This window comes from Halyomorpha halys, unplaced genomic scaffold (assembly GCF_000696795.3).
Source record: "Halyomorpha halys isolate HHAL.00 unplaced genomic scaffold, Hhal_1.1 Scaffold1172.1, whole genome shotgun sequence".
NCBI lineage: Eukaryota > Metazoa > Arthropoda > Insecta > Hemiptera > Pentatomidae > Halyomorpha > Halyomorpha halys.
In genome coordinates this window covers 1,712-26,225 of record NW_027111196.1, presented here as the reverse complement: position 1 = coordinate 26,225, position 24,514 = coordinate 1,712, and the positions used below count along the sequence as shown (strand labels likewise).

At 30.1% G+C, this 24,514-nt stretch overlaps 1 protein-coding gene across 1 annotated transcript in view; it reads left to right on the top strand.

Annotated features, from left to right (window-relative positions):
- LOC136796216 (dual 3',5'-cyclic-AMP and -GMP phosphodiesterase 11A-like) overlaps nt 1-22,843 on the top strand; it is a gene marked incomplete at its 3' end in the record, with an annotated part of 204,020 nt that extends 181,177 nt beyond the window's left edge. The window contains 1 exon segment of the mRNA XM_067049267.1: nt 22,414-22,843. Within this exon segment, the coding sequence (XP_066905368.1) occupies nt 22,414-22,843 (430 nt within the window).
- Between the last annotated feature and the right edge of the window lie 1,671 nt (nt 22,844-24,514).

Sequence of the window (24,514 nt, the reverse complement as noted above, 5' to 3'; positions counted from 1 at the left end):
TTTATATATATATATTTATATGTGTGTGTGTGTGTTTATTATCTAACAATTTTGGCATTAACAGTTCTTATAATAATTTATCATCATAATTTTAGATTCCTCAGCCGGCTGATAAGACTAAAATTGCTTACATGATGATGAAGCTTCAGATAGTAATGGCCTAAATTATTTTGATAAATAATTCTTTTGAAAAATTAAATTCGGAACAACTTTTTCTTTAGTGTTTGTCGATTTTCCGAACCACTTACACGCGGTCAAATTCCGATAAAAAAAATTTGTTTCCGTTTCCATTCCCGTTTAAATAAAAAAATTACTGCAATATTATATTTACAGTTTGAGACCTTATTTTTAAAATAGTAGGTGTTATGAATGTACACTTGACTTCTTTATCGAAATTTACAACTGTATATTAGGGCCGCCCGTAGCTCAGTGATTAAGACACAGTCTTAACAATTTGGTGTCTATTGGTGGTGCCGGTTCGAATCCGGCCTGGGGCGTTGACTTTTTTCATTGAGTGGCGGTCCCAAAAAATGAAAAAGTTTGACCCCCAACCATGGTTAGGCAGTATAGGACTCCAATGAGAGTCTTGGCCGAAAACAAAAAACTGTATATTATATAATACATTCAGTAAATTTGATTATTAGGGAGTTTATTATGGAATGAGTGATATCTGGTTCGTGCTAGATCGGGTACATAGGGAACATTAAGAAGGTCTTTATGTATGATTTTATTTGTGACAAAGTAAGGAGAATTGAGGATTTTTAAGGATTGGATACGAGAGGAATTCGAAGTTTTAGTGGAGCCCCAAAGCTAAACTCCATATGTCCAGATTGGCCTAATTACAGTAATGTAGCGATCAGTCTTTTGTAATGAATTGGATGCTTAGACCGTTTGTCTAGTAAGTGCTGTAATAGTCGAAATCGACGTGTAGTTTTTTGTCTTTTCAATCTTGATTCCAGGTTAATTGTTTGTCCTTGGACTGCCAAGGTAGCGGATCTGTTCGACAGGGTTAAAAGTAACATTATTAAATGAACTGAGGGGCATATCGACTGCAGGGCAGTCGGTAAACTTACGAGGAAGGGTAAAGGTGATTTGATGGGATTTGATGGAATTTATCTTAATCCTCCAATTACGACACCATTCTTCGAGGGCTGTGAGACCAAATTTAAAAGTACTATAGTAGTCGTTCTAAGCTAGTTAGATTATCTACAACATTATTCTATACATTTTTGTGATAAGATCATTATTAAAAAATGCTATGATTAAAAAAATTAGCAATTTTAAAAATCGGGCACATTCTTGGTCGTCGTTTTGGAAATATCTCTTGATCGAATTATAATCTCGTGGTAGTAATTTGACGCAGATTTAAATGCCATAAATATTAAAAATAGCCTTTTTTGAGCGATTTAAATATATTAAAAAACAAATGGTAAATTTCGATGTATTTTAACATTTAATATTTGAGGCATAATACGATTAAAACATCTTTCAACTTAACCTTTTTTTCCGCTCCTTTTGATCTAATTTTTCTGGCATATAAGCTGTATTTTATGATAAAGTAACACGTTTTTTCCTTTTTCAAATAATGTACAAACACTTTCGTTTATAATGAAATTCCTTTTTTAAAACCTGATTTTTTGTATATATATATATAATTAGTAAGGTTTAGTGAGAATAATCTTGCTTCATTAATTATATTTATCAAAAAATCAAACATAATTCAAAACATTTTTGAGCATGAGATATACTGCAGCTTTTCTAGATTATTAAGGAAGATTATTCTGTCTACACCTTACTGATTATTATTTAAAATCTTCACCTGGACCTAAAATGACTAGTAATGTGATTTTATGTGTGAAGCATATGAAAAATATCAATATAAGTTTCTTGGAAAACTGCCTTGTACCTGAAAATTGGACGATAACACTGAAAAGATGTGAATCATAATTGATTTTTAGAATAAAAATAATTAAAGAAGAAAGAAAAGATACTTAAAATATCTTAATAATTGTCATTGAAAATATTCTGCTCATATGGACCTAAATTATTTATCTTATCTTTAGGCTTAATATGTGACTATATTTAGTTATTTTTTTGTTTTAGCAATGCTTTCATATGTTGTATCCAAAAACTATAATTTCGAAAACGACCCTTAAAATAACCTGTTCATAAAATTATTGTTTAAAACGTTTGATTTTTTTAAATAATTTAATAAATATCTATAATTAAAAGCAAAAATAAGATAATTGATAATATCAGATATATTATTTTCTAATTAAGGCAATAAAATTAGAATTAGTTAATTTCTAATCTTCTGTATATATTCCTTACAGAATGAAAAATTGTCACTATAGATGTTATAGATACAAATCATGTAATAATTGAAAAAAAAAAACTGTATATCATTTGATAACATTAATATCTTTGTTGAGGTAAAGCAATGAAGATCGTATAGGCAATTCTGTAAGACTTAACAGTCAGCAAGGATAGTAGTATGGTAGCGCCGTTATTGAATGCTAAATTGATAGCAAAATTATATGTCATATATATATATATATATATGACACACAATCAAATAGATGAGGTATATTTAATTAGATAGAGAGGTTTAAATATTTAGGTTTTATAGAAACTAGAAAAAAACAATTTTTAAGGATAACAAAGAGTTAAAGGAAATAAAAGTATGGTTAAAGCGGGAAATGCTAGTTACCTTTAAATTTCGAAATATCATAGCTTACACCTTTTATCCAGCAACTTAAAAGTTAAGATTTACAAAACGAATATGATTTTTACTTTACATTTGCATACTTCTCCGATGCGAAATCTCTTACACTAAGGGAGAGAACAGCGCCTAAGGATTCTTCAATATAAAGAATTACGGAAAATATTTAGAATGAAAAAAGAATGATTTAAACAAAGAATTTAAAAGCCCCCCACACCGCTGAATTAAAGGAACTGCACCAGGAATATATAATTCAGATCATAGTATTGCGGTGAATTACATAGGCACGTAATTCTGAAGGGATCAGTAACAAACGGATCTCTAAAATATTAATTAACCCTGAACCAACGAACAAACAGGAGCGTAGGTGAATGCATTGCATCAAGACTAATCGGAAAAGATTCCTTTGAAAATTCTTTTGAAGACATGTAGATAATGGACAGTTTGTCCGAAACGTTAGATGATGAAATGAAGGAGATAAGTAATTGTAACGGCTTTTTTCAGGGTTGAAAAGAAAACAAATTTTATGAAGATTTTCTATGGAATGCATAATCTGATCTCAGATGCACTATACACAAAGCAATAATCTTAAATGGAAAGATCTTTATCGAATCTCAAGTAGTCTTTAGCGATATAGTAAATTATTTCTAGCTTCAAATTAGTAATGTTATAAAAATAATCTAAGTAAGATAGGACTATTGTTTTTTAAACATATTTGTTTAGATCTATGCATATATGTAATAACCCAAGGGTATGTAAAATATTTCTGCCATTAACATTAACATTAGAAAAGATATATTATATATATATATACTCTTTTTAATCGCTGATTTCCACCGTATGTTTTATTTTAGTTACGAGACTATGAGTTTTTTTATAAATTATAATGTTAAGTTGGTATTGATTGATTTTTTAATATCCAATACATTCATATTACATTTACACATTACATAGATTACGAACAAAGGGCAGCATCATTGATTTCGTGGGAAGTAGATATTTTCAAGATTTCCTAAATATAATATTATGTAAGGGTATAAAATATTTAATAAAATAAATAGTCATATAAGTAAAAATACAGTTAATAGTCTAAACATATATTCTGTTATCAATTCCTTTCAGTACTTTATATAAATTCATTTCTTGTATCTCTTCTTTATAATGGTTCATAAATAGATGTAAGAATAAACTGGTTGTTTAATGATTATTTATTATTTTGTAACAATTTATTCCTTAGATTACAATTCAGTGTTAAAATAGCTCTGAAGAAGTTAAGTGCTAATTGAGGTTTTTTTTTATTTTGCTACTGTTTAGATTAGTCCGTTCCTGGAATATCTAATTATCACAATACCTCTCCAGCATTAATTATATTTGGTATCTTATTAAGAAAGCATTATTATGCCTGAGAGCCTCGATTTCCAGAAATAACTGCCTATATAAATATAATTTTATACAATTATTTAAAATATGATTGTTTCAATATTAGGCATTATGTTAGTTCTAATCATGATATACATATCGGAATACATAATGATTAACTGCTGTATTAGTACTAATGAAACTGGGGGGTAATTTAGCCTTTTTGTTAATCCTTACTTAGTTTTATTTCAATCAGATGGATAACATTTGAATTAATTTTTTATTTCTAGTTTTAAATCTTAGATCAAGCTTAGATTTTTTTTTACTGTAATATGAAATTATATCTTTATAATATTGCAAAAGCTTTGATAAAATTCTGATAGAAAATGGCGTCTTTCTTCTTATGAAAACAACCTTTTGTAAGAAATCAATAATTATAAGACTATAAATAATTGCTCTTCTGCATTAATTCTCTTGGAACAGAAGCAAAAATTTGACCAAACATATTGTTTGTAATTTTTTTTTTTAAGTAAAAAAAATCTCATAATATTTGTTTTCTCTTTTACTTGTTTTAAAAAAATGTATTTAGTCGGAATAGACATATTAAATTTGTTTTGTAAATTTTCTACGATTATCTCATTTATTTTTCTATAAAAAGTTTCTATTACTTTTAGGTTTTCCTAATTTTTAATATCATTTTTTTTTATTTATTTCAAAATATAATTATTTTTTATATTTTTCAATCTTTTCCTGGATATATCTGCTAAATATTTGACAAGATTTAACCGGAAGTAATTTCTTAGTTCAACAAAACTTCTGCGGACATAAAAGTATATTTCAATGAACAGAAATGGGCATTTGTTCCTGAGTTCCTTGTTTAATGGATTCTTCCATTCAGGAATTTACTTCGTTTATTAATGAAATTAGCAGTTTCTCCCTGATTAGTATTGTACTGCTGCCGAGTTTAGTTTAAGACTTGGGATAGGTTAGTCAGCCTTACGTAAGTTTTAGAATAAATTTGTGGTTGTCCTTTGTTCTTCTTTTGCAGAATGGGCACAGATGCCACCACTCCTTCCGTTTGAATCTGCTTGTATTTAAACATTATATATATATATATTTAAATTCCTTCTTCAATAATGGTTTTCTGAGTTAAAGTAGTATTTTATGTACAAATACTATATATATATATATATATATATATATTATTAGCCCAAAATAAGACCATATCTCTTATTCTATTACAATATATGTTACATCTTATTTTAATTATTGTATTCCTGTTAACTAGGACACGAAATATAATTTGCCTTGAACACATTTATAAATTAAAACTCTATATTTTGATTTAAAAACATTGATCGATCTCTAATTAAACAGGTTTTTATACTATAGTTCCCAATATTAAGGCTTAATTTAAACTCTAAATACTGAAATACTGAATGTAAATTGTTATTAGTGATTATTTTAGATGAGAAAACAAAATAACTAACGTGGTGTTTTATTGTGGTGGTCAGATGACTTGTAGTCATCATCGAAAATTTAAAAAAATAAATAAATAAACTTAAAATAAAGAAGATGAAAAGAAGGTCTTTGTTCCAAAAAATTTAATTTAAAGTAATTAAAAATTCTTATAGTTTGAAATCAATTCCCGCTTGGAATATGAAATAGATTTGAAGTCTTAGAACCTCAAGATGAGGATCGTGAAGATATTGAAAAGTTATGAGCAGGAATATGAGATAATATTTAAAAAGTCATTAATTTGTGTCCATAGAAAAGGGTTAGTAAAAACAACAAACACTGGTTCCATGAAGACTATCTTAAAATGTACGAACTGAGAAAAACCATTAAGTTAAAATCTTTTAATAACCCAAGCGGAAACAATGTTACTTTCTTCCAGAAGAAAGTAGGTAGGGGACTTCTAAACTCCTCAGAAATAAAAAATATAGAGTATCTCAGAAAGAAATTACTGGAAATAAAAAACAGCAAAATCTAAAAAAAAAAGTAAGACAAACTTACTTAAGTATTAACCGATCGCGTAAATTTTGAGTCTACGTACTGTCAGATATAAGAGATACAAATATGGGTGTTCTAAATGACCCGGTAAATACATCTGATAGGTTTAAGAAACACTGGTGAGTTCTGAACCATTAATAGAAAAATCGAGTAAGATAAAAATCGAAATAGCCATCACAATATTAAAATATTTGATAGCAGTGGGAACTGACAATATTCCTAGTAAACTATTCAAACCATGCATTGAAGCTGAAATAAATATAAATACACAAAAGATCTTGAAAATGACCGCTGAATGGTGAGAGTCTACTTATTAAAATCCACGAAAATATTCTGTGGATGGATTGTAATAACTATCGAAAAATCTCACCCTTTAGTATAATTTATACTTTATTATTCTTAACTATTCGAATCATGGAATACGCTGAAAAAATTATCTAAGACTGCCGATGTGGTTTTATTGATTATATTTATGCATTATGCCAAATATCATAGAAAAAGTTGGAATACAACGGGATAAGTGATCAGCTTTTCATTGATTTAAAAAGAGCATTTTAACGACCGCCAGAAGCTGTATAATATTTAGATTGAACAGGGAACACCAAACTATTAGTAAATCTAGTACCGATGAGCCTGACCGAAACGTTTAATAATGCACGAACAGGTAATCATTATTCTGAGAAGATTGAAGTTCTGTCGGATTCAAAACAAGGTGATTCTGTATCACCTGTCTCATTCAATTTAGCAGTAGAATGCGTAATTAGAAATGTAATGTAGACCGAAAAGGATTTTAGGTTACTTTAGGTGACAAATTGCCCGTGTTTGAGTATGCTGATGATTTGACGTTATAGAGTGAGGAGGAGGAACTATACAATTAAATATAACTACGTAGATAGAATCTTGCAAGGAACTAGATCTAGAAATAAATAGGGTTAAAGCAAAATAAATGGTTAGCAGCAGAAATGGGAGACATTTTGGTGATACACATAAAGGATAAAATACATTACATACAAAATAGATTGAAAAAGAGGTAGAGTTGATCTATAGAAACTAGAAAAAAGGAAGTATTACCAATTAACAATCCTAAATACTAATTCTGTCCAAAAACATAAGAGTTAGAATTAACAAAACTGTTATTCTTAAATTCTTTAGGGATGTGATACGTGACTTCTCACACTAAGTGAAGAACAGCGCCTTGAGATTTTTGATATTAAAGTATTACGGTAACTATTCGGAGGGAAAAAGGAGAAATAAATTGGATTATTTGAAAAGCTACACAACGCAAAATTGAGGGAACAGTGCTCGGTAAATATAATTTAGTTTACAGCATTGCGGCGAATAAAGATTTAGGGATTAGGAATGAACGGATCTCTAATACGTTAATAAACACTGAATCGATGTGAAAACGTCCGAAGGGTAGATTGAAGCGTTGGTGGGAAGATTGCATTAAATTTGATTTGGTAGATTTGAGTTTTGACAGACTTCATTGGACAGACGTAAGTAGAGACCGATTAGTGATATAGCATTGTATCTTCAGGTTTGCTAAACATTTATTATTATACTTATGAGTAATTATTGTAAACAAATTAATCATAATAATGATATAAACTCTAGATCTATCGAAATCTTTAAGTGACCCTTACTTCCACTTTCTTACGTAACGTTCCTCCGGGTAATTTACCTTCAAGAGTCCTAATTACCAAGCAATCCTTTATGAATTTCTTCAATTGTGAAATAGTAACCTTTTACCACTAATTTACTATTCAGTAAGTAATGTAGTAGGCCATTAGCAGTAGGTTCCTTACACTTCTAAGCTTCTAAATAATAAAGCAGCGGGTTGAGCTAATCTGTGTTGCATTAGTTTCCAACCTCGGTTTAAGGATGGGTTTAAGGTCTATCATTAATTACTTACACATTCATTAACAGTATACACTTACAGTATCCTTGCTAACTCCTTTTATTAAACCTCACATTTTACTTATTCTATTTAGTTATTAGAAATCTAAACGTGATTAATATTTCCTCTCCTCATAGCATCTTAATGAAATTCCAGGAGTGGCTTGGTATATAAGAAGAATAACCTATCAATAGTGTGGACATTGTTATCGTTTTTTAAAAATGAAAAAAAAGTAATTAGCCCTGTTTCTGGATATTATTTAAAAGAAACAATAAAATTAAAATTTAATATGTATTATTTATTTCAGAACTTCGATGCCTGTTAGGAAATACGGTTGTGTGTAGTATTATGTATTACAACAAACTTTTACGAGCATAAGAATTTAAATTTATGTTTATTAGTATTTCCACAGCATGCTTCACATTTCGACTTTGAACCACTGTCCTCTTCAGTCCGTAGACTGTCCCCTGGCGTACCTGGTACCTGGTATCTTATTCTATCCTTCCTAAGGGGAAGTGAGTTGTACCTACAACCTCCTTCTACCCGTGCTTGCAGAGATTGTAGTAAGATTAGTTCTTCTTGATTATTAGCTGAGGGAGTCGGTCTTCATCAGACCGTTGAACTGTCTCCCACAGATTTGGCAGATTTGGTAGTAAGGGGACTAAACTGTCGCTCAAGAAATTCTAACGTTTTGATAAGTTTCAGTTTTGAAAAGATTTTCAAAAACTGTCTCAAATTATCGAAAAAAATCAAGTAAAGTTTTAATAGTGTACATTAAATTGTTTAAAACAGATTATACTCATTTTATTCTTGATATTTACGTGTCAATGACCTAACCTTGGTTAAAAGAGGTATTTTATCTTGTCGTAGCACCATGGAAAGATTCGTAGAATTAATCGATTAAAAAAAAAAGAAAACAAGTATTCATATTTATACCAAGAAGAAAAAACTAACCTGTCTCATCTTTTCAAATGCATTTGCAGTATATTGTAGATTTAGGTCGAATCCTCGGAAAAATGATAAAAAAAATATTTTAAAACAGGACATTTTCACATTTTGTTTTTTCACAAGTGATTCATATTTATTAATACTCTGAGGGCAAATTGTTTTTGAGGACTTCAGATCTTCATTTAATTCAAATTCCAGCGATCATATTAAATATAAGCTTATCGAAACCATAAATATTACTAAAATTGTTAAATAATTTTTTTGCGGAAAAATTTGTATTTTTATGAACTTGAAATACATTTTATTAAATTTTAATTTCATAAAAAATTAGTTCATTACTAGACTTAATTAGTAATGAAACGCGAAGGTAATAGAGATAAACTTTGTTTCTGATACAGATTAAGCGTTTTATGTATGTAGAAAATATTTAATTAATTTATATTATATAAATATTTAAGACGTGATATTCCGAAACAAACCCAGTTCATTTCTAAAAATTTAATATTTATTTTTATAATAATTGATTTTAATACTAAATTATTACAAGATAGAAACTTTTTTTAAAAAAACAGTTCTGTAACAATTGATTTAAATTTTTTTTTGTAAAAAGTTTTTGAAAAATTAGAAAACAATATATTAGAAAATTAAAATTGGACTTGAATGTTTTCTGAATTACATGCTTTGGTTCACGTTTTGCCGGTTCAGTTATTTTACAGAATATTCCCCTTCTGGAAATATAATATCACTAATAAGGTGAAATATGTATTTTTGTATTGTCCTCCCTTGGATGTTATTGTGTTATATAGTTCTTAATTCGACTGTTTAATAATAATGAGCTGGTCAATATATTTCAATAGGCAAAATTATAACAACATAAACTGCATTGAGGACGGTTGGGAGCCTCTTGTGACTTCAAAGGGGTACGGAGGCAGAAGGAAGTTTGCCTGGTATCAGCCCTCATTAGGAATACAAAGCTCTGTAATCGAGTAATCATGGAACCAGGAAGGCACGGAACAGTATGTCTGTCTGTGACTCTCTTTGACGGCGGATAAATATGTTTAGCATGGTTTCCTAACTAACTCGGTTGTTAGTGAGCATGGTAGTAGCTATTACAGTTGATCTTCTTATCATAAAACTAAAACACCTTTAAAGAATTATTCAAAGGTTTATTGTACATTTATCCTTTGCTAATCTAGTTATTTTCTTTAATTTTGATTGATTACTTTCTCTAATAAAAACTACTAAAAATGGGATAATTGATAAAAAAAAGTTTCACTATAATTTTCACAAACATTGTAAGTTATAGAACAGACGAAGAAAACACCTAACCACATGAGGCAATGCACACAGGATCAATGATTTATATGAAACATTTTTTATGAAACATTTTTGGGTGGCATTAGATCGAAATATATTAGGCATATTTTAGGGTTCTTGCCAATGCGCCCTGCAAACCGAAAAAAATTTATATATTAAAAAATATAACGCTTTCATGGTTATTATATACTAATTGATATTTTTTGGTGAGTAACATAAGCACAGAAGGGCCAAACTAGCAAAAAATATATTATTTTTCAATTACTATTAAAATTCGTATTTATTTGTTTCTTGAGCTGCGAAAAACACTTATCAGCTTTATTTCTCCACAATAATAAATTGTATCCAACTTTACAAGGTCAGTTAGGTTAAATTATGACAATACTGTGCTCTTATTTTAGCAGATGGGAGTAATGATATAACATTCGTTTTTTTTTTGTTTTTTTGCGGCGGGAGAGGTGTAATATAACATTTATTAAGCATAATAAATGCTTTTAAGTTTATACGAAATTGTGAAAATTAGGAAGATCAAGCCAGATTTTTCGAGACTTTAAATTCGAATTTTTAAATAAATTAAAAATTGTAAAATTTATGTAGGATATTTTTTTTATAGAAATATCCCTTGTTCACGAAGTAAATTAATAAATTTTCACAATGCAATCCAATGAAACTGCATGTGTTGCAAAGCTGAATATCCACTCTTCCGATCTATATCAGTTTCTTTTTCATGTCTTTATATGAAAGAAATGCAGTTTTAAATTAGGAAAAATTTCTCTGGAAACTGATTCTGTATTTTTTACTAAGGTTCAATTGGTATTATTTTATGTTGTTTCGTCGGCCCTAAACCCCTTCTAAGTTTTGTTCAGATTAGTAGCTTCGTTTTTATGATATTGATTTTATTGTAATTTTTCAAAACAAATCAAAGGGCCCAACTTGCGAAAATTATGAGTAAAAATATATTATTTTTCAATTACTATTGAAATTGGTATTTCTTGAGCTGCGAACAAAACACTTATCAACATTATTTCTCTATAAATATAAATTGTATTCCACTTTAATAGGTCAATTAATCTAAATCATGTCAATACTAAAATGAAAAACTGTTTATTATTCTGGGACTATGACTATGATGATGACTTCAAGATACCCACAATGTAACTACAATATACCCCTATATAAACAATTATCGAATTATGACCACTGGAGAATACTTTTACATGTAGATAACAGAAAACCTAGGAGTGATACCTACCCACCTGGAAATATCGTAATATTTAGTGAACAAAAAAAAAAAAAAAAAAAATGTAAATTGGCAATTTGAAAGCAGTGTATATGCATAAGAAAGAACAGAAGAACTATATGTACAAAAGTTTAATAATAATAAGAAATATATATACACAGAATAAAAAAAAAAGAAATAAAAAATTCTTATAAATTAAAAAAATAATAAAACAAACAAACCTTATAGGTTGACTTAACCTTAACTTAAATACCCTAGCTTAACCTTATTAACTAATTTACATTATTATTCAAAAGAGGAATATAAAATAAAGTTTAGTTCGAACACCACGTAGTCCTTAGGTGTACTCCTGGCAGAATACAAGGTTGTCCGATATTTCCTTTTCGGTCACCGTCTCACCTTCCCCAGTAGAATCATGATGACCCCTGCTACCACTGCACTATATCCACACATCTAGTGTTAATGACTGCCCATTCAAGTAAGACACCATAATTTAGCAAAATGAAACATTAACCATAACATCTGTTATAAGGTGATATTTCGATACAAACAGTCAAGAAACATAAACTATCACCACTTCATATTGAACAATCGTAACGTGTTCAAAAACCAAACAGTCACCTTAACAAAACCATGCCCACAAAACATATATCGCTAGTGTTTTTTTTTTTATTGTATATTAACTAAAGTGAGGTGGTTAAGTGGTATGGAATATTTCTACTAACTCAAAGGGCCTGAGTTCAAATCCGGCTGTGACAGATAATTATTTATTCTGTTACTGTAGCCGCGATTCACCACTGTTGGTTTGGGAGCCTTCCTTGGTCCACTCAGAGATATGAAATGCACCGCCATTGCAAAGGAAGTAACAGTACTTCCTTGAAAATTACTGCACCCCTGACTCTTCATGCGTTTTAGTAGCACACATTTATTTAAGAAGTGTTATAGGTTTCTAGGAATTATATTTTGTTTGAACCAGTAAAGTATTTTTTTCCATTATATTGAAGTACACGAGTTATGATATTTTTCAAAAATGGCACAATCTTTTTAAAAACAAAACCAAGATAATATATAATAAAGAAACCAATCACGTCACCAGCTATGTTTATATTCCTTACAATATATCAAAGTTGACATCTCGGCGTCTACGAGTCGTTCCAAGATTCTTCCGTGTATAATTTGTTTTGTAAGCTGAAAGGCATCTATTCAGTCTTTGGGCTACAACTGCCATCTGATTTTTTCATGAATGATACAACTATGCTGCTGGATTTATTGAAATGTGACTTAAATCATTTAGGTAAATGGCTTTATGGAAGTTTTAACACGACGACGAAAATCTCACAATAGATGATTTTCAGCAAATGGAACATATAACGCTTGAAAAGTTTCAATAACGGTTATTAGAAGCTGAAACTTCAACTTTGGTGTATTATAAGTAATACATTCATTGCTGGCGAACTGATTTACTTCTTTTTTATTTATTATGTATAATGTTACAGATATTTGATGAAAAGAAGAAGAAAACTAAACATAGTTATGTTGAACATCAAACTTTGAAATTGTAAACTAAATAAAAAAAAATGAGATGAGAAATTTTATATTATAGTTTCTTATCACTTATATTGATAAATTATCTTTTTTATCTAAGATAACGTTAAGAGGTCATTACCTAAATATATGAGAATAATTATAAATTGTACAAAATTATAAAAGAATAATCATAAAAAGGAGAGATAATAATAAAATTAATAATAAATATTAAAACCTATCCTGAATTTTTAATGTTTAATTCCATTTACTATTCATAATATGTATTAAGACTATTCAAGATCGAAATGATAAAAAAAAAAAAAAAAAAAAAAAAATGAAAAGCGGTTTTGATACAATACACTTGTTAAAGCCACCTTAAATCGACTATGACTTTTTGTTGGAAGGCTTTAAAATGAACAAAAACAAACTAGCTTGAATTAAACATTTATTTGGTTCAATTTAAACATTTTAAAAACTAAAACAAAATAAGACTAATAATGAATACAAGTAAAAATGAAATAGTTTGATAAATTATGAAAATGAAAAGAAGGTAATTTAAAAAACAACAAATAAATACTAGTCGACGTAGGGTTGCTCCACTCCGATAGGTCCGAGGAAGAGTGCTGCCGAGATGTTTAGGTCGCAGCTCTTGTAGCTAAATACACCGCTTTAATGGCCCACAATTAGTGTAGTGGCTCATCGATGGTCCAAATATCCAACAGTCGTATTAATATACTAGGCGAGCCGACAAAATGAATGCAGACAAGGCTGGTTACACACGTTCCTGGCCACTAATTATCCGGAACTCATATTAAAAGCGAAACACAGAAGTGGTCTGGTTCCGAACTGTTATGACGACTAAAACACTCAAAAAATGTCTAATAAAATAACATCAACCAAACGCAGACAGGGCTGCCTAAAGACGCTAGTAGGGCCACTAATTAGCCGGAACTGCTTATTAAAACTAAGATGGTCGGCCCGTTGCTAAGCAACCTCTTAGCAACGATTCTCAACCCCTAGCAACTGCCTCTATTACTCATTATAACAAACAAATATAATTACATCTTTTTTTTCTTTTCAAATAACTAAATCTAAATAAAACAATACAAATAAAAATAGATGTAACTAAATTAAATACTAATAAAACTCAAATAATATTTACAATTATTTACAAGGTAATTATATTATGGCGTTAACAACACTTGTTGGCTTGTTTACAATTAACTTTGTGCCTGCCTTTCAGCAGATATCGCAGTAACATGTGGCAGTTATCTTTCTCTTTTTTCACTAGTTCACTCTCGCAAACTATGAATTTTAATAATTTAGAAGCCTCAAAGGCTCTTGCTTTGCAAACCACATTAATTTTTTAATTAATATAATACTGTTCATCTGAGGAAATAAAAGCCATTTCAATGATATTTTAAAGAAGTACTGATATCACTGCATATTTTATCATCCTAATCAAAGAACTGTTTGATAGTAATTTGTGTTGGTGATGTTTGCAGTAATTGAAAATATTTTGTGGCCAGGGCCGTTAGCGGGCTTTGCACGTGCACCGGCAGCTGTGTAATGATCGGCCCATTGCCATTATTGACGCCAATGGGTTTGTAACTTATGTATGAGCGGTTAGGTATCGGCTTATATTCTCAATATCCCCTTTCCTACCTACTGTGTATTTTACAACAATAAATAATTAATATATAGCTATAGCCTACTATAGCCAGTTCCAACCCCATTCCTCCAATGTTCTTATACTAGAACTATCAATGTAATTATCAAGCCATATTAAATGAATAGACCTTCACCAAATCCGTCTAATTTATCTTTATGATGAACTAAAATGTGAAAACGAAATATCTTTTTGTTATTCCTAAGCATTAATGAAGATTGTTAAAAGTTTAAAAGTTATTTTGTTTTACTTCAATTATTTACTAATTTTTGGAACCTAGTGATATATGAAATTAAAATCCTCATTTTTTAGAGAATGATACTCTGAAGATTATTTGGTCCCATCAAGTTGGTGACCATTGGAGAAGATGAGTAAATGAAGAACTATACAAGCTATATTAGAACCTAATATCATCAGGATTTTATAAATAGAACGTCATCGCTGAGTAGGTCACGTTGCTCGAACAAATATCGATGATACACCAAAAGAAATTCTATATGTAAATCTCTACCGAGCTAGAGGCTGAGGACGGCCAAGAAGGAGCTTTGCGTGACTCAGGATCCAAGAACACTGCTAGGAATAAGAAAATGGAGATCGGCAACATAGAACTGGAAAACTAAGAAAATTTTGCAGTGGCCTAAGCCAACATCAGGCTGTAGCGCCAACAAAGAAGAAGAGATTTATGGGTTTTGAAATAATTATTCATTTATTTAGGAAGGCACAAAACCCATAAGTAAAATGTTTAAATAAACAAATTTTGTGTTTAGGAACCTAAAAGTAAAAAAAAATAATAATAGTTACAAATAAACATTTATAGACCAAACAGAAAAAATGTGAACATGATTTATATACATCTACACAAAATCGATTTATAATTTTTATAGCACAAGTTTGGTAGGATATAGTTAAATAACTTAGTTAAGCATGTTGGGTCACCGATTTTAAAACTTTGATTGTATGACACTAAGTAAAAAAGTATTAAACAAGTGTCCGAAGACCCTTCACAATAAAGTAGCAACCAATTATTACAAACACCGAACTTAGCTTCCTGTAAAGTTGACCTAAAACATTTTTTTAAGAAAAATCAAGTTTGATTTGTTCTTATCGTCTTCTAAAACCCTTAATACAAATTTTCTAATTATTCACAAATAAAAATTTTTGGAGGATATTGTTTTCTACCGAAGTCCACGATAGAAAGTGATGTCTTCTCGTAATGTTATCTAAACCCAACGAACAACTGTTGGAAACCTTAATTTACGCTCTTTTTACCCATATCTTTTATCTAATACCTTTTAGGTTTTTTGAAGAAATGGAAGAAAATCAGTCATATTATTTAGAGGTTTTATTGTTTTTGATGGTGGGAAAAACGAATAACGACTTTATTTCTCCATAAACAAATGTTTTATCCTTCATTGCTAGGTTCGGGCTAAATTATTTAAATACTGTGCTTTTTTTTTTAGTATATAGGTGTAATAATATATTATTTAATTTGTTTTTAAATATAGAAGAACAAAAAAAAAGAAAGTCAATTAGATAAGTTGAGTTTAAATTTATTTAAAGTTAAATCACAGAAAATCCAATAACCTCAAGTCAATGTTACTAATCTGCACGAAACATAAGAGGGGCTTAGGTCTTAGCTACTCGAAATGTTACAAACTTTACCTTCGTAAACAAATTAGAACCGAACGTATAAAATAAAACGTTTAAGATAACGTAAATATTTCAAACTGATTTTTATTCCATAAGAATATCTAAGTCTAAACAATATTCATATGAGGTGTAAAAGCGTGGAATTTAAGCTTTCCAAATTTTGTAGTTAAGTTGGACTTAGATAACATTGTGAGGTGTTATGAATTTATTTCGTAAACGCGGAACGTCGGGAGAAAAAATTTAAATAAAAATTTTTTTTTTAAATTTAATTATAATTGGTGCGGATCAGTACACCATACCAAAGCTATGACTAAAAGAACTAGGCCTTACCAAAGCCAACAACCAACGGGCGTTGATGACCAGGCTGTTAAACGCCCTTTCAAAACGAACAAACAACAAACAAAAAATATCCTCCAAAAATCACGCCCTAATATTTCTTATTTTTAATTTATGAAAATTCGTATTTAATAGTTTTAAAAGATGCTTAGAACAACTCTGGCTCGCTTTTTGATGATAAAATTAATATTTTAAGATCTTCTTTACCTGCTGTTTACGATTTTATAATTTTTTGAATAAACTAAATTCATTTAATACAATCAATAATTTTTTGTTCTTATTTTACATGAAGTAAAGGACTGATTAGTTTACAATTATAATTAAATAGATGCAGAGCAAAGATGGTATACGATAATATAATAGAAAATCAAAAATTATTTTAAATATATTTTTCTTTGCTCTTAGAGCGCCAAAAAACAAAAAAAAAGATTCAGTAAAATCGGACATCCCACGTGCGTAGTCTTCCCTTGTGAGATTAGGGTCTGATAAGGAGAAATCTTTCGATACGGTTTATTAAAATATGAACACATAACTTTTGGAACCATACTTTGCAACTGTTATATGGTGCTATGTGTATGTTTGTTTCATTCTGATATTGGTTTTTCAGTATCACGCCTAAGGAATATGTTGTTGATGGGAAAATGTTAACGACATAATTATGAGGCTTTAAAGTGTGAAAACGGTGTAGAGGATAATCTAATAAATATTTGAAGTAGATATTTTAAAGCAGTATTGGACGATGATACAATATCTGATCTAAAGTCGATTATTTATTTAATCAGCATGGTTATGTTAGATTACGTACATTATTCTCCAAGTATTTCTTAATTACTGAAAACTTGTTTGAGAATATTGCTTAAAAAATTATTAACGTTTCTATTTTACAATCAACATGACGGCAGTGAAGGTTAAAATTTCAGGTTGAAGACCTTGGTTGAAACGAGGGTCTCTTTGTGGGTTGGAAAACTATCTGGGTCAGTAATTATTTATTTTACGTAGGCACTGGGAAATGAATCTTCACATTCCTAATATGTTGCTGTATTAGTCTTCATCAGAAATCCACAAAATCGAAAAAATAAATTCAGATATTTACTAAGGACCCATGTCATAAACCTTATTATAAGCTCAAAACTCAATTTTTTAGGTTGTAACTCAACGCATAGTGCGCAATGATTGTGCTTTAAGACATTTAATTATTTTTTTAATAGATAAGTTTGATCTTGTACCCATGGCACAGCAACCTGCCACTCGAGTGTAATTTAATGAATAACTATTTTAAAATTTAAAGGGTTATTATGGAGTACAAGAGCCTCCTCAATTTACCTCAGAAGAACGTCAGAGGCAGTAGACTGGTCGACTGGTTGTCAAGAAATCGATACCCAATTTTTCAGATGAATTCCATTCATTGTCTGCCTTAGCTGAGAGGCGTTAGGGGAAGAAAAATCGTTAGGGGACGTAAACTATTATGGGAAGTATAAGGGCGATACTATTAGCCTCTACTGTCCGACCACTTTACTTCTGGACCACCAGCTAATTTATTGAAAATCTGATTTTAGAGAGATTAAGCAATAAATATATAGAAGTATTTTCTCATAATATATTTCCATATATATATATAAAATATATTTTTTTAATATAAATATATTTCCTTGAATACTAAGTACATATTATAGGAGAAGATGATCTAACCATCCATTTTCAGGTTCTTCCTGATTATCGGGTATTTACTTCCTTTTCGTTCCTCCACTTCTTCTTCTATAGCTTTTACCAGGATTTAAGACATGCTTTAGCTATATAATTTGTCTATTTTTTATTTTCAAAAACTCTTTATTTTTCATTTAAATACAAAATACAATAATATATAATACATAGGTATATATAAAATACAAATAACATAATTTGTCTAAAACTCTAAATACGTTATTAAAATGGACAAGCAATGAACAAGTTAATCAGGAACGTAACCTTAAATCCTTACTATCACAAAATTAAATCTTTAGTGAATTGATAGAATTGTATCTTTTCTAAAGGTGAGTTTATATAAGGCTTTACCTTCATTATCTTTAAATGTTTCATCATGGAAGTGAAGACCTTTGCATAAATGCATTTTTAGAACTAAATAACTTAAAGTTGAATTTTTATTTTTAACAGGTTTTTTCTTTTCTCGAGTTTGAAATTTTGGTCAAAAAACAAATTCTATTTACTTAATCAATTCGTTACAGTTTAATTTTTCAAATGAATGTTGAGTGAGAGAACATTGAAATTGGCTGGTTTATTTAGGGATGAACTGAATATTTCACTAAAAATTTCCCATTTAAAAGTTTTTTGATATTTTAGCCAAGGAAGATTCTGCAGTATTTATAAAATTTAGAAATCAATTTGGGCGAGAATTGCAAAAAAAATTACGTTTTACTTTTAAAATTTACTTTTTCGGAACTTTTCTTTAAGGCATTTAGGTAATATTAACAGTAACTATTAACTTTAATAGTTGAATATTTTAATGTTTATTACACGCTTGTAATATGAACGTGTTGGTTTATGAATATTTACCCTACGTTGAAATTTTAGCTCGAACATGAAATATGAAATAAATACTTCTCGGTTGTGTTCCAGGACACTTAGAGAGCAGTAGCCTCTTAAGTTTAAAGGAGTCCCATGTTTTGAGGTTTAGTGTAACCTAAATTACTTTTAACCAAATCCGTGAAAAACCTGCTGGCTCCTTATATTTTTGGAATGCCCCGACTCTTTTAGCCTTCTAAAACCTGGATTAAGATCCCGATCATAAAAAAACTACTGCATGCAGATACAAGCGAACAAAATATAAACAATGGCAAAACACTGACAGCTAATTTTACTTTATTTCTGTCTTTTTTAATAATATCAAAGAAGTTATGTATTTTTTTTTCTTTTCATGTCATTTATTATATTATTACGTATTTGAAATTAATTGATGTGATCTAATTTTATTTTTGGCTACGGGTTCAGTTTGTTTTTTGTTTTGGTCCGACTTTAATTTTGGATTATGAAGTTCAAGAAAGGGGCTAACGTAGTGATTTGATGATAAATTTGTTGATGTATAAAATATATGTAGCTATCTGCTCCTAATGCAATAATAAATGTATACATTGGTAGCATTGCGTATTATTGGTCTCTGTGTAAATCGATAAAAACTTCGAAGACTTCACACAATATTTCATTATGTAATGACTATTCTGTTGTACAAATATATTTTTCAATGTTCAGTATAGCCTTGATTTCCAATTATTCTCGAATTTCGTTACTCCCATAATTTTTAATTATAGCCAATTCACTGCAACATTTTTCAAAGAAAATATGTTTACTGCTGACCCAGAACGAGGGTGTGAATGTGAGATAAACCGGGGCAGCCCTTTTTCACATTCTGGTGCAGGAACCTGAGAATGATGACTGGGAGCTAGGGTAAATAATTCGACTTATTTAGGCCAAGGCAACGGGCGGATGAAATTTCTTCTTTTATTTCGAGTTGTAAGCGTCGTATTAGTTTGTTTTTCGTCTATCACCGTTGTATTTATTAATAATAGTAGTATGCCTATAGTTATTATTGTTTATACTTAGTTCGGCTTCAGAGATGTAAAAGTAAAACGTATTCTTTAGTATTTACATTCTACTAATGTTTTGTAATTAACATTATTCAGCCAGTCGGAGAAATTTCTTATTAGCTGTTATAAATTCAGGTTGGGTTATTGTCATATCTCGTATGAACTTTATTTTATAATGTTTTTGAATTAAACGCGTTCATTAGTCGGAATAGATTGGGCTCGAACTGTCATATATAGTTTCATAATATGTTGAAACATGTACTCGTGAATAGTCTTAGTGAGTTATCTTAGATTAAAAAAAAGTTGGTTCTCGGGAAAAATCAGTGAAGTGTTTTTTCTGCGAATCGTTTGTGAGGTGCTGAATTCAAATTTAAGTTTTGTCACCAGCTATACAAAATCTGTAAATTCCTAACTCCAACATACATTCTCATTATCCGTCCCTTTCTCACTGATAGATTATTCAAAGTAAACCTCAATGGTTCCTATTTACCCCTCTCCTCTTAGTCCGCTGGTTTTCCTCAGCGTAGTATCCTCGGTTCCATTCTCTATACAGTCTATACAGCTGACATCCCAACCAATCCTAACACTATCCTCACTACTTACGCTGGTTATACATGTGTACTCGGAGTCAATGATAACCCTTTAATTGTATCCCAAACTCTCCCATATCAAATATACCATATCAAAACCCTCGAAAAATGGTGCCGTAATTGAAGGATCAACATAAATCACCTTTATCTTTCGTCATATACCTACAGACTGCCTACAGTATCTTATAATAATGTTGCTCTTACATCTGTAGAACAGATACGGTACTCTGGACTACATCTGGACAAACGATTAAGATAGAATCCTCTCACAAGACTGAAAAGAACTGCACGTCGATTCCAACTATCACAGCACTTACTACACAAACGGTCTAAACTTTCAAATCATTACAAAAGACTGATTTACATGATAATTATAACACCTATCTGGATATACGGAATTGACCTTTACATCCACTAAACGTTTGACTACATCTCGTATCCAAAATCCTTCTAAAATCCTCAATTCCCCTTACTTTGTCATGAATAATATCACCCATAAAGACCACAATGTTCCATATGTATCCGATCTAGCCCAAAAAAGATATCAATCATTCCACTATACTCTTTGCTATAAAACCCTCTAGTATCTAACCTTGCTTCCTTTCTATTTCCGACAATCCTCCGAGGTACCTGAAAATAAGATGGCCTCAAGTCCTTCTGTGTGAAAAGAAGGTGTTAAAGTCCTAAGGTGTTAAAATATAATTAGAGTGCACAACCAATAGGTAATTTTTCTACATGCCTTTATCACTCCATTTTGATTATATATCAAATTTTCTAAATGTGTTGTTATGTAAATACATTTCTGAATTGCAATAAATAAATAGAAAAAAAAGTTTTATCACCAAGCCAGCTGCTAGTTTCACAACGAAAATAAGAAAAACAAAAATACAATTTAGCAAATCTTAGCTAGGAAACTATGTTTTCGATAAAAAATTTTTGAGGATGAAATAGTATACAAAATCAAAATATATAAAATTTCCTATACAATTAAAAAAAAAGAATAGTCAGGATGTAAGAGATTCACAAAGAAAATTTAAAACAAATTAAAGTTATAGAATTTGATGGAATTTGCTTTAGCAATAGACTTTTTAATTAATTTATTCTGTGATTGATAGAAACTAACCTCTAAATTTTGCACAGAAGTAACATTTTTGTTTTCTATTCACTTTTTCACTACGTAATCTTTTCTCACATTTTTACTAGCACTGATGCAACAATACTCTAAATGTACTAAAATCACTTTCCGGTGAGTGTCCGTCACTGCATTATTCATTATAGTAAATGATACCTAAACCCTTATTGTATTTTAATATGTCTCCTTGGAATGAACAGTTCCTGAACTTGGAATAATTTTAAATAGATTTCGTTTCAAAACATGTTTTCGTCCCTATAAAACTCGTGTTTGCTGTAATACATTTATTTTTCACCATTTAGCTATGATTTAATAAGGTAACCTGTGGAAATCAATAGGCTTAATGACAGTGATATCATATAAGATAATGAATACAATAACATAAATTATCATTACCTTTTTAATTATTTTTACGTCCATGTTACTCTTTTACAGATACTGCTCCCTGCCCCCAAACTCGATCCACATGCTGTCTCTGCTGATCGAGAGCAAAGTCCGCTTGCCTGACTATGGCCCTACCCACAGCCGATCAGCCAAGCGGGAGGTGCTTCGTACACAAGGTGAACGCCAGTTTTTCTTATCCATCGTCAGGGATGTAGCCACAGAACTTGACCCCAAATCTCTGTCGGCCAAGGTAGTAGATAATCTTGCAGTTCTGCTAGACGCTGATGGAGCGTCACTCTTCCTGGTCGAAGGGCCGCGCGGCAAGCAGACTCTCGTCTCCAAGGTGTTTGACGTCCATTCTGGGGTGTTTCTGTTGCCAGGCGGTACTGACGACAACGAAGTACAGGTTCCTTGGGGTGTGGGAGTCCTTGGCCACGTCGCAGAGACAGGGGAAACAGTTAACCTGCAAGTTGCCTGCGAGGTAATCACTTTTATTTATTTTTGCATGCACTCATTCCTATATATTGTATACGTACGATCGCTTCTTGAGCAAGGATTAATAGAATGAAAACTGGCATTTATTACTTCTTTGTAGCCTAAATTATTTTAGAATAATTAGTTAGTATTTGTGTGCATGTATGTGGAAATGTATTATGTATATTTTATTACATATCAAAGGTATGATACTGATGTAGAAATTTTGATAGCTCTTAACATAATTGAAAATTCTGAAACACAAAATTCTAGTGAAAAAGAATCATATTAAAGTATTAATTATTCTTTCTTCTTTGTTTACACTTCATCTTCCCCTGTTTAAGAAAAAAATGACTCTTATTAACTTCTTCATCGTATTTTATATACTCTCCCGCGAAAAAGTGGTTTTGTAATCATTCATTCCAATCCATAAATAATAAACCATTTACTATGGGCTAAAATGTTTCTTACTCCGGTTGACGTCATTATCTTTCAGTGGCTGGGCGTCAGTGCTCTATCTCTTGGCAGCTCTTCTAGTAGATTTCAGCATTTCCCTCTTCTTTTTTTCAAAAATGGAGTGTTAATATAAATAATATAATTTTTTTATTGAATAATATAAAGTGCCACATGGCCAATAAGTATTAAGCATTCAAAACATGCACATCTTAGTAGAGAAAATTGAATTAAAGAAGTTACAAAAGAAATGAAATAGGAAAAGTAAAAACTAAAATAGATTATGATAATAACAAGAAAAATATATTGACAACAACTAAAGTAAAGATTAAGAACATAAATAAACCCCCTATATTGTTTATCTATAAAACTATGAATCCATTTATGCCATTTTCAAATAAAACGAAAACTATGAGAAAATTGTAGTAAAATAAATATACATATAATGTAACTTAAAAAAAACTATCAAAACCTCAGGCATATATACCATCTTCAGGTATATATAAACAATGTATTGAATGGAGTTAAAAACAAAGAAATAAACATATTATATACAGCAATTCTTCAGTGCGATGTGTATATACGGCCAGAAAACTTGCTAGTTTATATTTTGTTTTCCCAAGTTGTGAATGGAAATCAAGTCTTTTCAGTGCTTATGTCTCTAATGGTTCAGTGGTATTGAATGTCAGTGGAACTCTCAGGACTTGAATGGAGAAGTTCTTGGTCATTTTCTGAACATAATCTCTAAAGGAATCTATGCTTCAATTGGTTTAACATTTATACAGAGCATAGTGATGAGTAGAGATTTGATTTTTGTGGAGTAATGAACCGATAAACGTTCAATAAAAAACCAAAATGTGCAAAATTCTACAGAAAAAAACGTATGTAAGACTCACAAATCCTGAAATTATCATTTTAATTGTATAATAACAATATGAATGACTATAATATCAATACGAAAGCTTACTCAACCTCAACTTCTTAAAACTGCAGTCATAAGTTTGAAAAAATAAATATGCAAGGCACTGTGTGGAAAACAGGATTTAAAAATATTCATCTAAGTAAAATTCCTTTTATAATTTTCTCTAAAATTTCACATAGTATTTTTTTCAGTTTTACTTTTCAATTGTATACTTACTTATGAACCAAAATACTAGCAAATAATGTATTAATGCAGAAAACCTTTTGAAAGTTTTATTAAAAGTGTATATTCATATTTATAAGA